Here is a 12259-nt window from a genome sequence, read left to right on the forward strand (position 1 = left end):
ACAGGCAAGTTTTGGTAATGATGACACTGATCACTGACCCACAGGGCCTTTGCTGCTATCTGCCAATGACTGGTTTCGTTTCCAAGACCCATTTGGAGGGTCTGCTTTTTTAAGGCCGCGTCTAGTACCAAATGCTTAGTCTGGGTCACTCCCCAAGTCAAAGCCTGAGACAAGGACTCGTGTTTGGTAGTTTATTTGGGAAGTGATCCAACAGGGAGGGACTGGGGAGAATAAACAAGGAAGGAAAGGACTGACCACAGTCATGAGGTCATGAGGTCATGAGGCACGGTCCCACTGGCGTTGTTTTGTCAAGAGTACCGAGTTAACTCTCAGAAGCGTCCACCTGAGGATCAGATGGAACAGCATGTCTCCACGGTTCCTGTCCCCACGTGGTTGTGGGTTGCCTCAGGAAGGGTTAAGTCCCCAGCACTTTTGGGGTGCACATACTTCAAGGCCGAGCGGGCTAATATTCTAAACGGATGTATTTTGTAGGCTTAAATTTACATGATTTGGGAGACCAAGAAATCACAGAAACAAGAAGACCAACTTAGGGGCTCAGGTCATGATCTCACGGCTTGTGAGGTCGAGCTCTGTGCTGACAGCCTACAGCCCGGAGCCTGCTTCAGATTCTGTGTCTCCTTCTCTCTCGCCGCCCCCCTCCTCCACCACTTGCACTCTGTCTCTGTCAAAAATGTATAAACGTTAAAAACTTTTTTTAAAAGATCAACTTGAATATTCTAGAACACTGCATTCCCTGATGATTATTTAATGGCTGCTAAGGACAGCTCTCTTTCTGCTGGAGGAAACACTGAGTCTCTCCAGGACAGTATTTTTCCAAGTCTTTGCCAGTCTCTGCCATCAGTTTTCTCCTCCTTTATTCTGAAAGCTGCAATAATCACATATTTCCAATATATGAACCTCCTGGACAGACCTTGCTCATTGGGTGTTCCATTTCATGTGTGATGTATACTTTTTAAAAAATTTGTTTTAAACGTATTTATTTTGAGAGAGACAGAGAGTATGTGAGTTGGAGGGAGGGCAGAGAGAGAGGGAGACAGAATCCCAAGCAGGCTCTGTGCAGGCAGCAGGCAGAGCCCGACACAGGGCTCGAACCCACAAACCATGAGATCACGACCTGAGCCGAAATCATGAGTTGGACGCTTAACTGACTGAGCCACCCAGGCGCCCCTGTGATATGCACTTCTTACCAGGAGGGGTGGCCTTCAGGAAAGGTGGTGGCAGAGACAGATGCTAACATATTTCTCACCTCCATTTTCACCGCTCGGCCAGTCAGCCCAGTTGGGCAGCGGTCATAGCCCCAGCCTGGCAAAGCCTCGTCCGTCTGAGGTCTTTAATCAGCAAGACTGAAGCTTCTAAACTTGATCCAAAGTCTGGCTGCCTCTTGACCACTGTCAATGTTCCATCACGGGCAGTCAGCCAGGAGCAGGGGCGGGAGGAGCAGGCTGATGTGTTGGGAGCACTCTCACGGTGCCTGGAGGAACAATCGCTGGAAAAGCATTTACGATAAATGAAAACCCAGGTTGTGTTCTCGAGAGGGCGGCAGCCCCCAGTCTAGGCACTATTTCTCTCTGCTGGACGGACCTGGCCATGCCGGAAGGTGCCATGCCAGGGCCTCTGGGACTGGTCTGCAACGGCTTCAGCTCACATTATGTTCCTTCCATGAGGCATTAAGTTCCTAACTCCTCACCCTATTTGTCTAGCCGAAATGCAGAGGGCAAATGCCATGGCTGAAATACTCGGCCTTGGTGAATCAGCTCCTTCCCCGGAGCTCTGTAAGACTGACTGGGGAGTTTCAGTTTGGAAAAAAAACAGAGATTGCTCAACCTGTGAGCAGACTTAATTCTAACACACTGCGCTGTGAGTCGAATACAGGCTATGAGGAGCCTTCTGGGGCCATGAAGAATGGCCTTCCCTCTGTCCCCAGAGTGTGAAGACAGGCTGACTAATCACATGACAACATCTCTGAAGCAGCCTTCTTCATGCTGATAAAGCAAGGAAATCTTATGAAACACCAGGGAGTGGTTACAAAATGCAGAGCAATTTCAAAACGAGTGATAAGAAAGCTGTGGCTAAGGGGCAAAGTGGCCACTAAGCACCCCGACCCTAGGGAGCTCAGCGTGAATTTCTTGGGAGGGCAGGAAGCAAGAACTGGGCTTCCCTGGGACTGAGGAAGGTTCACCAGCCCGGCAGAAGCCACGGGTATGTATCTGGGGCATATGCCTCCCTTCTCTCCCTCAGAAGCACCACATCCACAAGAATGAACCGTGTGTGTTTCTTGTTTTGAAAGCCCTACAGGGGAAATATTTTTCACAAAATACATTATCATAAGCATTTCCTTTAAACCACTTTTCTGGCAGGCCCTTATTCTCGTGTTTGTGTTGTTGTTTTGAACTCCTGCAGCAGGAGATAAAGGAGTCTCCCTGGAGAGGCACGACCAGAGAATTCCCCCTCGGACAGCAACCCTGGGCTCAGCTGCCATAGGCTAGACGAGGGCCAGACTTTCCGGGTGGTCACCGAACGGCACCTTGGCTTACAGCTGAAGAACTCTAGCCATACCAAACCGGACTAGAAAACAGACTTTAATTTTACACGTACGAATGTCAGCTCAGGTTTACAGCAGGTAAGAAAAATATATACAAACTGTGGCTTAAAAAAGGAAAAGGAAGAAACACGCAGCCCGTGTTTGCGCTGACGTGAGTCATCCCAGGAATCCGACTTTCTGTCTCTTGGGCCCCAGGCTTTCCTCCTTGTGTAGAATGCTCTGCAGGGAGGCGTGCAGCACCTTGCCCACTCGCTTGCCAGTCTGCAGGGCAGAAGAGAGCACACACCCACTTGTGAGGCACACACACCCAGCCCAGGAGAGCTTCCCTCGCTGCCTGCCAGCCGTCCAAACTATACCTCCAAACTATACCGGCTCCATCTGCCTTAAGGGACTTTTATTTAATTAAACAAGTCAATACAAAAACAACCCCCAAACAACAACAACAACAGAACAGTTACCTTCTGGAAAAATCTCATACTAAAAACAAAAACAAAGGAGAACACCTACCCCCAGGCCCAGGCGGCCAGCAGGAAGCAGCCAAGGCTGCCTCAGCCATCAGCTCCCGCTTAGCACTCCCGCTGCCATTACAACAAGCAGCAAAACCGTCAAGCAGACCTGGTTTTGGTTACTGCCGAGTCCTGCTGCCCGGTGGGGAGAAGGCAGAGGGAGGCCACAGGGAACCGAGAGTGTGTCTAATGAAGGAACAGATGGCGCTGGGGACACGTTTGAACAAGCAGTTTCTCATTCACCTGCCACCAGATCTCTAAGCGGGACTGTTCAGAGGGGACCCAGCTGATACCTGGGTAGGGTCTCCGGTATCGCTGCCACGCAGAGAGGCCAAAAGAATGGGATGTCAGGAGCAAGACGCATCAAGAGGTCAGACAACCCGCAGACTTCCTAATTAGCCCCCACACAGGAGACACGAGGAGGGACCCTCAAAAAGAACTCACTAACATACAAAAATCTTTCTTTATGAAACTGTTTTCTGTGTCTGAGCTCATGAATAATTTTTTTTAATGTTTATTTTTGAGAGAGAGAGAGAGAGAGAGAGTGAGCAGGGGAGGCGCAGAGAGAGGGGGACAGAGGATCTAAAAAGTAGGCTCTGCACTGATAGCACAGAGCCCGACGCAGGGCTTGATCTCATGAACCAGGAGATCATGACCTGAGCTGAAGTCAGACGCTTAACCGACTGAGCCACCCAGGCGCCCTGCTCATGTGTATTTCAAGACTATGATGAACCAACCACAGATCTCCACGTCGTCAAGTCTTCCACATTCCCACAGAAGTTTTCATTCAGTTGTGCTGCCGGTTCCACTCTCGGCAACGTCAGGGAGAAAGATACCCAGGCCAGGACCCTCGCCTCAACTCTCCCAGTTACGAGGAACTTCTCCCCTGGCCCCTAACTGGAACACAGGATGAGACTCCCAAGTATTGCCGGAAATTCATATGAAAAGATCTCATTCCAAAAATGGGAAGTGTTCACTTGCATGAGATGCAAAGTCAGGGCTAAGGACCAAAGTGACCAGAAAGGTTTTTTACCATAACATGAGAGAAGGAGAGCATGTCAGAGTCGATCAGAGAGGGTTACTGATTACTCATATAAATGAAGGTGGGGGACGGGGTAAGAGGGGACGGGACAGACAGGACACTAGGACTTGGGAGGTCTGAATGTGAACGGCAGAGGCCAACCCCCCACCGATGTTTTAAGCTTCACAACAGGCATTTCTGGATTGCTGCTTCCCTGGGTGAGGCCAGAGCAGTCAGACAGGACCACGGGGCTATGGTTCCCCCTGAGCTGGGTCTGCAGACCTCATCTGCCGAGCCCCGGAGGAGGATGTAGCTCGGCTCACCAGACAGAGCTCTGGCTCTCCTACCAGCCACGGCAGCCACAGCCTACCTGGTTTGTAGGGTTAAAAATAGCTCAGTGTGGCTGCAGGGGTGCCAGGGCAGCCCTAGAAGCGCACAGTCTGGGTGTGAATCCTACTGCCGGCATGATGAGCTGGGAAACCCACAGGCAACTTACCTATCTGCTACATGTCTCAATGTCCACGTCTGCAAAACCAAGGATAACAACAATGGTTGCCCCGCAGGAAGGCTAAGGACTAAATGACATAATAGGTTGGGTGCCTGGGTGGCTCAGTCGGGAGGAGGCATCTTGACTTTGGCTCAGGTCATGAGCTCGTGGTTTGTGAGCTGGAGCCCCACATCGGGCTCGCTGCTCTCAGCCTGTCAGCACAGAGCCTGCTTCGGGTCCTCTGTCCCCCTCTCTGCTCCTCCCCCACCTGCGCTTTCCCAAAAGTAAATAAAAATAAGTAAATAGATAAATGACATAATATGTTTAAAGCACTAAACACAGAGCACCTGACACATAGTGAGTGCGCGATAAATTGTCGTGATTCCTTACTGCTTTTCTTGTTTTACGTACTGGGATTCCCGTAAAATTCTCCTGGAAGAGGTGGGGGAGAAGAGCTCCTTCCAAGACAAGGTTTCAGAGCCACTTGTCTAGAGAGGCAGAACTTATAAAGTATTTGAAGGGTTTTTGTTTAAAAAAAAAAAAAAAAAAACTAACCAATTGACCAACCGGCCACGAAGAATCCCCCTGCCGTGCACGGCGAGAGACACCTGAGCTCCTGGCAGACCCACGCCGCGACACTGCCGCACCCCCATGCCCTTGGGGGCCGTCATGCGGCCTCACAACACGCCCTGCGGCACGCACCCTGACCGCTGTTACACTCTCCCTGAGATGAGCTGCCTCCCAGCCCGGGTAGTCTGTCTTCACGCCTGAGTTCTCGACACCGTGCACACCGCTCATTTTTGCTTTCAAATAAGACAACAGAAAGAGAAAATGGACTTTAAATGCTTAGAGCCTTCAGTGCAAAGTCAGTGTTTCCAGGCGTGAAGGAAGAGTGTGAGTGGCAACCTTGCCTGCTAGTCAGCCATGACCTCTGGACGTTGAGTTGTGACGCAGTACCCAGAGCAAAAAACCTGGGTCTGGCCAACTCTGTTCCCGGCAAGTCAGTCAGTCAGTCGGTCAGTGTCAGAGTCCTCAAAGATTTCTGGAAAGTCAAGGTGGACGTGGGGGAAGGGGAGTCTGGGAAGACACAGGTGGTCCCTGCCACGGGGGCCTTTCAGGCCTGTAAGGGAGACACACGCATCACCCCAATGGTTGGTGCTGCCTGACAGCCTGAGACCCGTGGGGAGTGACCCACCCCGAGGCAGTTGGAAGGATTTCCTGTCTGTCTCCTTTTGAACACTTCTAGAGCCATGAAGACATGGGGAGACGGCATCCTTCAGCCCCCCGGCTCTACCTTTTCTCATTCCCTTCAAAGGACAGGAAGCAGTCAGGCGGGACCCCAGTTCCCTCATCAGATCACAAAAGCCTGGGGTTTTAGTTACAAGCGATTCCACGTTATCAGTCCAACACACTCATCCGTTTCATCTAGAACCATGGAAATGTGAGATCAGAGAGGGAGAAGACAAGGAACGATCACTGACAGGTTCCTTACCTCCCAGTCCGGAGCCCCCACGGCCACCACCCTTTGCCATGTCAGTAGAAACCAGCTCACACCAGCTGTTCTCCCACACAGCTCTAAGTCTGGGGTCAAGGGCACAAAGGCAGAATTCCCCTGGTGTGACCAAGGGGGTAAGAAGCGGCAGCAAACACTCCCAGACAGTGCCTGCACCTGCTTCAGGGCCAAGCCTCACCTCCATCATCTCGAAGATGCTCTCTGGGTCCAGGCTGCCCTTCCCCACTTTCCTCATGCATGTCACGACTCCCTTGCTGGTCACGGACACCAGCAAGCTGGCCAAGGAGCAGGCCTCCTCCTGGAGAGTAGCATCCACTACGTGCCGGTAGCCAATCTGCAAGGTCAGGGTGCACACGCGGGTAACACACATCCCAGATGCCCACCCTGGACAGCCTCGTGGAGGGAGTATCTCCACCAGCAAAGAACCTGCACTGCCCGTTCCAGACCTTATTTTAGATTCTGCTCATATGGAAAATGCCTGAAACAATGTTCAGCAATTCTATCACGGGCCACTCTGCCAGCAGAACAACAAAAGCATAAAAAGGAAACGTGGGGTGGGAGTGGGGTTAGAGCCATAATTCAGAGACTATCCAAGTGAGGCCACCAAACGTCTCCAACAGAGGGGCCCAGGGAGAAACTGACATGTGAGGCCACACAGATGTTTCGCTGAAGACAAAGGTGAATCAAGGGGGTGCAAGCTAAGTCACATGCTCAAAAATGAGTCAAGTGCAGATGGCTTTGGCCAGGCCCCACATTTCACCAAACCCCCAGGTTCGTGAAGTGACTTCAGTGGAATTAAACCTGACCCATACAGTCCTGTTTTTACATGAATCCTGTGCGGAATCAGGGACAACCTCAGCCAACGCAGGCCTGTCTGCACGGCCTTGGGCAGCGCCAGGTACACAGCAGCATCAGCCAGAGCTTGGGCTCCACGGGCCTCGGTGCTAACGTAAAAGCCACACTTGACACAACAGATGCCCAGATCCTGCTCCAACCCCTCACTTCACAGATATGGACACTACGGCCCACAGAGGGGGCAGTGTTCGCCCTTCAACCTCCCTGCTATTATTCTTCCAGCCTCGACCCCATAGAATTGAAGGAATTAAGGGAAATGGGCACACAGGGTGTTTCAGTGAAATGCCTGGTATGGAGGAGCTTAACAAACTCTGGCTACTATTACTATGAACCCCCTCATGTCCCCCTGCGACTCCGTCATGTCTTCCAATTAAAACAAATAAAATAAAAGGAAAAGCTGCTCATATAGTGGCTTCTAAAATAAGCAAATTACTGGACTTGGATTAAAGCTATTTCTATATGATTTGTGCAGCTGTAGCCTCTCAATCTATTAAGTAACCTTAATGGGCTGGGGTTGAAGCAGACTCACGAGGGAGTCCAAAGCCGTCAGATACAACCACATACCTTGCACAGGGTGACAATGCAGGGGACATGCTCCACGCTTAGCCGGATGCAGTCATAAGGGTCATCCGAGAGCTCAATATCCTTGGACCCGTCTTCCTCCTCTAGAACCCGAACCCTTGGGATCCTGGAAACAGAAGCCCAATCAAACTCCCCGCTTCCCGTGGGGAAGAGAGAGCACTTCTTTTTCTTGAGATTGACGACAGGGGTCAGAATTCCTGCGCCTCACAAGATGAAGTCACACTCTGTACTTTATCAGCCTCATCCCTGCCATCCCTCTCAAGAGTGCACAGGCAACGCCAGAGAGCAGTGGAGGAAGGAGGTCTTTTTCAAAATAACACTTGGTCAAAAAAAAACAAACAAACAAAAAACAAGCAAAACACTTGGTCAATCGGATATGCACACGGGGGGGGGGGGGGGGGAAGGAATCTCGATCCCCGCCTCATACCATATATAAAAATCCATACCAAATGGACTGTAGAGATAAAGGGGAAAGACAAAACAATAAAGCTTCTAGAAGAAAAACTAAAAACCTAAAACTAATCTTCAGCATCTTGGCGTAGACAAAGATTTCTTAAACAGGACACAAAAAGGGCTTACCATAAAGGGAGGAAAAAAAAAACCAAAACCCGATAGATGCAATTGTGTTGAGAACTGTGAACATCTGAAGAATCATAAAACCCAGCACACAGATTTCTATATTGTGCTGTTTGTGAACAAGGCAAAGAATCTTAACCTAAGAGTGAATCCCTTCATGCTTAAATTACACAGGGTGTGAGGGACTTGTTAGGGAATGTGATGAGTTATTATGTGATCAGTTATATGAGGTTCTTCTTGGTCTTTACCTTGTTACTTTCAGGCAGAAATTCATTTGTTACTCAGAAACTCTTCTTTGACATTGGAGGCCTTTGTATCCAAGATATTCTGAATATGTAAAATTATGTGTACCAATGGAATACACTACAATAAAATAATACCATATATCTGGATAATCCTCTAGAGTTTATTGGAATCCTTCCACATTTATTATTTCATTGAAAACAAAAAAGCAATGAAATAGGTAAGAGTTGGACATTTTAACTGCCTGTTACTCAGTTATGTTCTTCAAAGACAGAAAAAGACAAATGAAACCATGGTCAATGTTGTCCTCCCCTCCCCATCCTCAGAGTCTAACACACTAACTGCCACAAGGAGGGACTCATTTATTGCCTAAGATTTAATTACTTGTTCAAGGTCACAGGCACTAACAATTGTTGGAGCAAAGACTAAACGCAGGCCTTCGGGCCCCAACAGCAGTGTTTGCTCTGTACCACTGCTAACATAACAGCATCTGCCTATATAAAGGCAGAGAAACTAGAAAACCAGAGAAGAATAATGGACACGTGTCTGTATTTTCTCTGAAACTGACCAACCTGTCCACTTTTAACATGTTGGCAGGTAAACAGATGACGAAGATAAAGCCTGGGTCAGTAAGAACTTAGGCAGGTGCTGAGGAGTCCCTGCCCATAACTACCGTCAATGTGTCCATCTGCTCTATATTTAGAAACACATTTGTCCAAATTAACATATTTAGACCCATGGAAGTGAAGACCATGTTCTGAAAGGTATTAGGAAATGCTACTAAGGCTGATGAGAAAGCCTGGGGGCTAAGAGAGCATCAATAGCTAACATTTCATTATTCTGGAAAGAGCTACTTACGCTAGTAGAGACGTTCCCAAAGGGGGGAATGTCTCCAGTGCTGTCTAAAGGGATAAACCCGACCTCTTTGATTTCATTGGCCAGGGCCTCTGTACACAGGCTGCATTTATTGCTAATTTTTTATCTCGACTAAACGGATATTAGAAATGAAATGATCTTCCCACATCAGGCTGATGGTCTACTTTCAGAAAGGCATGCATAATCAGCACTAAGCAGAATGAGACATTTTCTCAATGGCCCTCTGTACAATGTTTCAAAATTAATTATTATGTGGATCCTGAGAAATTTAACTGAAGTCCATGGGGGAGGGGAAGGAAAAAAAAAAAAAAAGAGGTTAGAGAGGGAGCGAGCCAAAGCATAAGAGACTCTTAAAAACTGACAACAAACTGAGGGTTGATATGGGGGGGTGGGAGGGAGGGGAGGGTGGGGGATGGGTATTGAGGAGGGCACCTTTTGGGATGAGCACTGGATGTTGTATGGAAGCCAATTTGACAACAAATTTCATATTAAAAAAAATTAAAATATATATATATATATATATATATATATATATATATATATGAACTCCTGTTTGTCAAAAGACAGCATTTAGAAGTTAAAAAGAGAATCCAGAATGGAGAAAAATATTTGCAAACGTTGTGTGTGCGTGCATGTGTACATATAAGCAGACATGTTACGTAAAGAATTCCTACCAAACGTAAAAGACAACCCAACAGAAAAATAGGCAAAAAGACTGGAATGGGAACTTCATAAAAGAGGCCACTAAAGTAGTTGATAAACACACAAGAAGATATTCAACTTAAATATTCATCAAGGAAATGCAAATTAAAACAATATGATACCAAGAGACACTCACTAGAATGACGGATATTAAAAAGACAAAAAAAAAAGAAAAAAAAAGCCCACAAGTTGGCAAAGATATGAAGCAACCCAGGATGCTTATACAACACTGGTGGGAGTATCATCCAGTAAAAGCACTTTAGAAAACTGTTTTGCAGTGTATCTACTAAAACCAAACACAGCCATGCCTTATGATCCAAAACTTTCACCCATACCCAACAGAAATGGGTAAATACGTGCAAGAAAAATACAAAAATGTTCGTGTTTGGAATAGCCAAAAAAACTGGAAACTGCCCAGATGCTCATCAACAGCAGAATGGATAAATCAACTATGGCACAGTCACACAATGGAACAGCAGGCCGCGTAGAGCAAACTATGACTCCGGGCCACAATACGAGTGTCTCAAAACATAATGCTCAGTGAATGAAGCAGACACACAAAAACACCACACGGTATGATTTCATTTATATCAAGGACAAAACCATTCTATTGTTACAGGACAACGGTTCTCCTCAGTGGGTGTAGTGACTGCACGGGGGTGGAGGGTGAGAGGGCTTCTGGGGGCCTGAACACATTGTTTCTTAAGCCGGGTGCTGGAAAATACATTTAACCCACAGAGTCCATTCATCTCTGTCTGGGGTGGGGGAGCCAGGGAGGAAGAGGCGGTCCATTCAGCTACCGTGATAGAAACAGCGTTGGTGCCTTTCCCTGCTCCTCTAACAAAAGCCGTCGATGATTCCAGCCCTGTTGGCTGTCCCTACACAAGGCAACATCCAGAGCAGATAAGCCGCGGCCAGGGAACGTCCACAGGAGCCAAGGAGTCCTGCTAGGGTCTGCCCTGGCTCACAGTCTCCGTGTCAAGGGCACCCAGAGTGGAAGTACTAAGTAATATCCTATTTGAGCAAGTCAGGTAATCCATTTGAATTTGGGTCAGTTATGTTAAAACACACACACACACACACTCTCCTTCCTGACACTTTGGCCACAACGTAGTTCAGCAGAAGGGCTACAGAAGAGCCTCTGTCCTTCTAAAGGACACGAACTGGATGTATGGTCTTTCCATGTACCAGGGGACCTGATGTCTCATATGGTCCACATCCCTTGCTACCTGCAGGGCTATTCTTGTTCTGGGGACAAGACTCCTGGCTACACCCAGGACAGGTGTCCTCCCCAACTTGAGCAGCTGGGTCTTACCATCCTGGGGCACAGCTTGCCCAACACTTCCCCCACAGCCAGACAGCCTCGAGCCTTGTCTGGTTCTACTCTCTCTTTTTGCCCTGGTGCCTGTGGAAAACCAGCTGGCAGATGGGGAGTGCTTTCCAAAGCTCCAGGTCCAACAGATGGCCACTTCCTTTCTTCTCCGATAGAGCCCGAGCACAGGCTGCCACAAATGGCACTGGTACTCGGGCCCCACGGTGGCCACAAAGGCATGGCCCGCCTCCTGACTGGTCTCAGCCAGGAGTCTAGTGGCACAGCTTGGGGTGGGGGTGGGGGGCTCCACAGCTTTCGTTCTCAGCAGGTACTCCATCCTGCAATGTCTCACCTGAATTTACTTAACTTTGTTTTTGCTTTCTTCTGAATTACCCAGGCAGTCTAAATCCACCATAGAAAACCTCTAAAATACAGATGAATGTTAAGTCGCCTATGATGGGAGCCCTAGAATAGAATCACAATGACCATCCTGGGACATATCCAGACATATTAAATATACGAGTTACCAAAAGTAAAAATCAACGAAACAAACAAGATGAGAGGTCTGTGTTTAATGACTGGCTTTCTGGATTAACAAACTTCTAAAGAGGCTGCTGTGCAGGATTTCAATCCCCTATGTTGGGACACTCCGGTTGTTCCCAACTTGTCACCATTACAAAGAGGCTGTGATGAACATTCTAGAATAATACCCTTGCCTACTTATCCAATTAACCCCTTAGACGATAACCCTAGAAGTCTCTAACCCTCATTTTCTAAACCCCACGGTCCTCCACTCCCTCAATGTAAGCTCTCTCGTGGCATGAACGTCACCACCCATGTATTTATTTTTGAATGCTGCAAACCGTCCTCAAAGAAGCTGGCACGTAGAAAGGGAGAAGGCTACAGGATCAAACGGTTAGAGGGAATGCCAACTCCAAGAAGGCTGAGTGCCTCGTCCCTTGCTGCACATCTGGCCAGGGAGCCTAACCATAGTGGCGTAACCACTTCCTGCTCTTAAAGCCA

At 48.3% G+C, this 12259-nt stretch overlaps 1 protein-coding gene across 1 annotated transcript in view; it reads right to left on the reverse strand.

Annotated features, from left to right (window-relative positions):
- Window positions 1–2581: 2581 nt before the first annotated feature.
- Window positions 2582–12259, reverse strand: part of EXOSC7 (exosome component 7) — a 37268-nt gene continuing 27590 nt past the window's right edge. Inside the window, exons 6-8 of the mRNA XM_058727260.1 lie at window positions 7510–7633; window positions 6269–6424; window positions 2582–2824 (exon numbers count right to left, since the gene is read on the reverse strand). Of these exons, the coding sequence (XP_058583243.1) occupies window positions 2720–2824; window positions 6269–6424; window positions 7510–7633 (385 nt within the window). The 3' untranslated portion in view covers window positions 2582–2719. The remainder of the gene's footprint in view (window positions 2825–6268; window positions 6425–7509; window positions 7634–12259) is intronic.

This window comes from Neofelis nebulosa, chromosome 4 (assembly GCF_028018385.1).
Source record: "Neofelis nebulosa isolate mNeoNeb1 chromosome 4, mNeoNeb1.pri, whole genome shotgun sequence".
Lineage (NCBI taxonomy): Eukaryota > Metazoa > Chordata > Mammalia > Carnivora > Felidae > Neofelis > Neofelis nebulosa.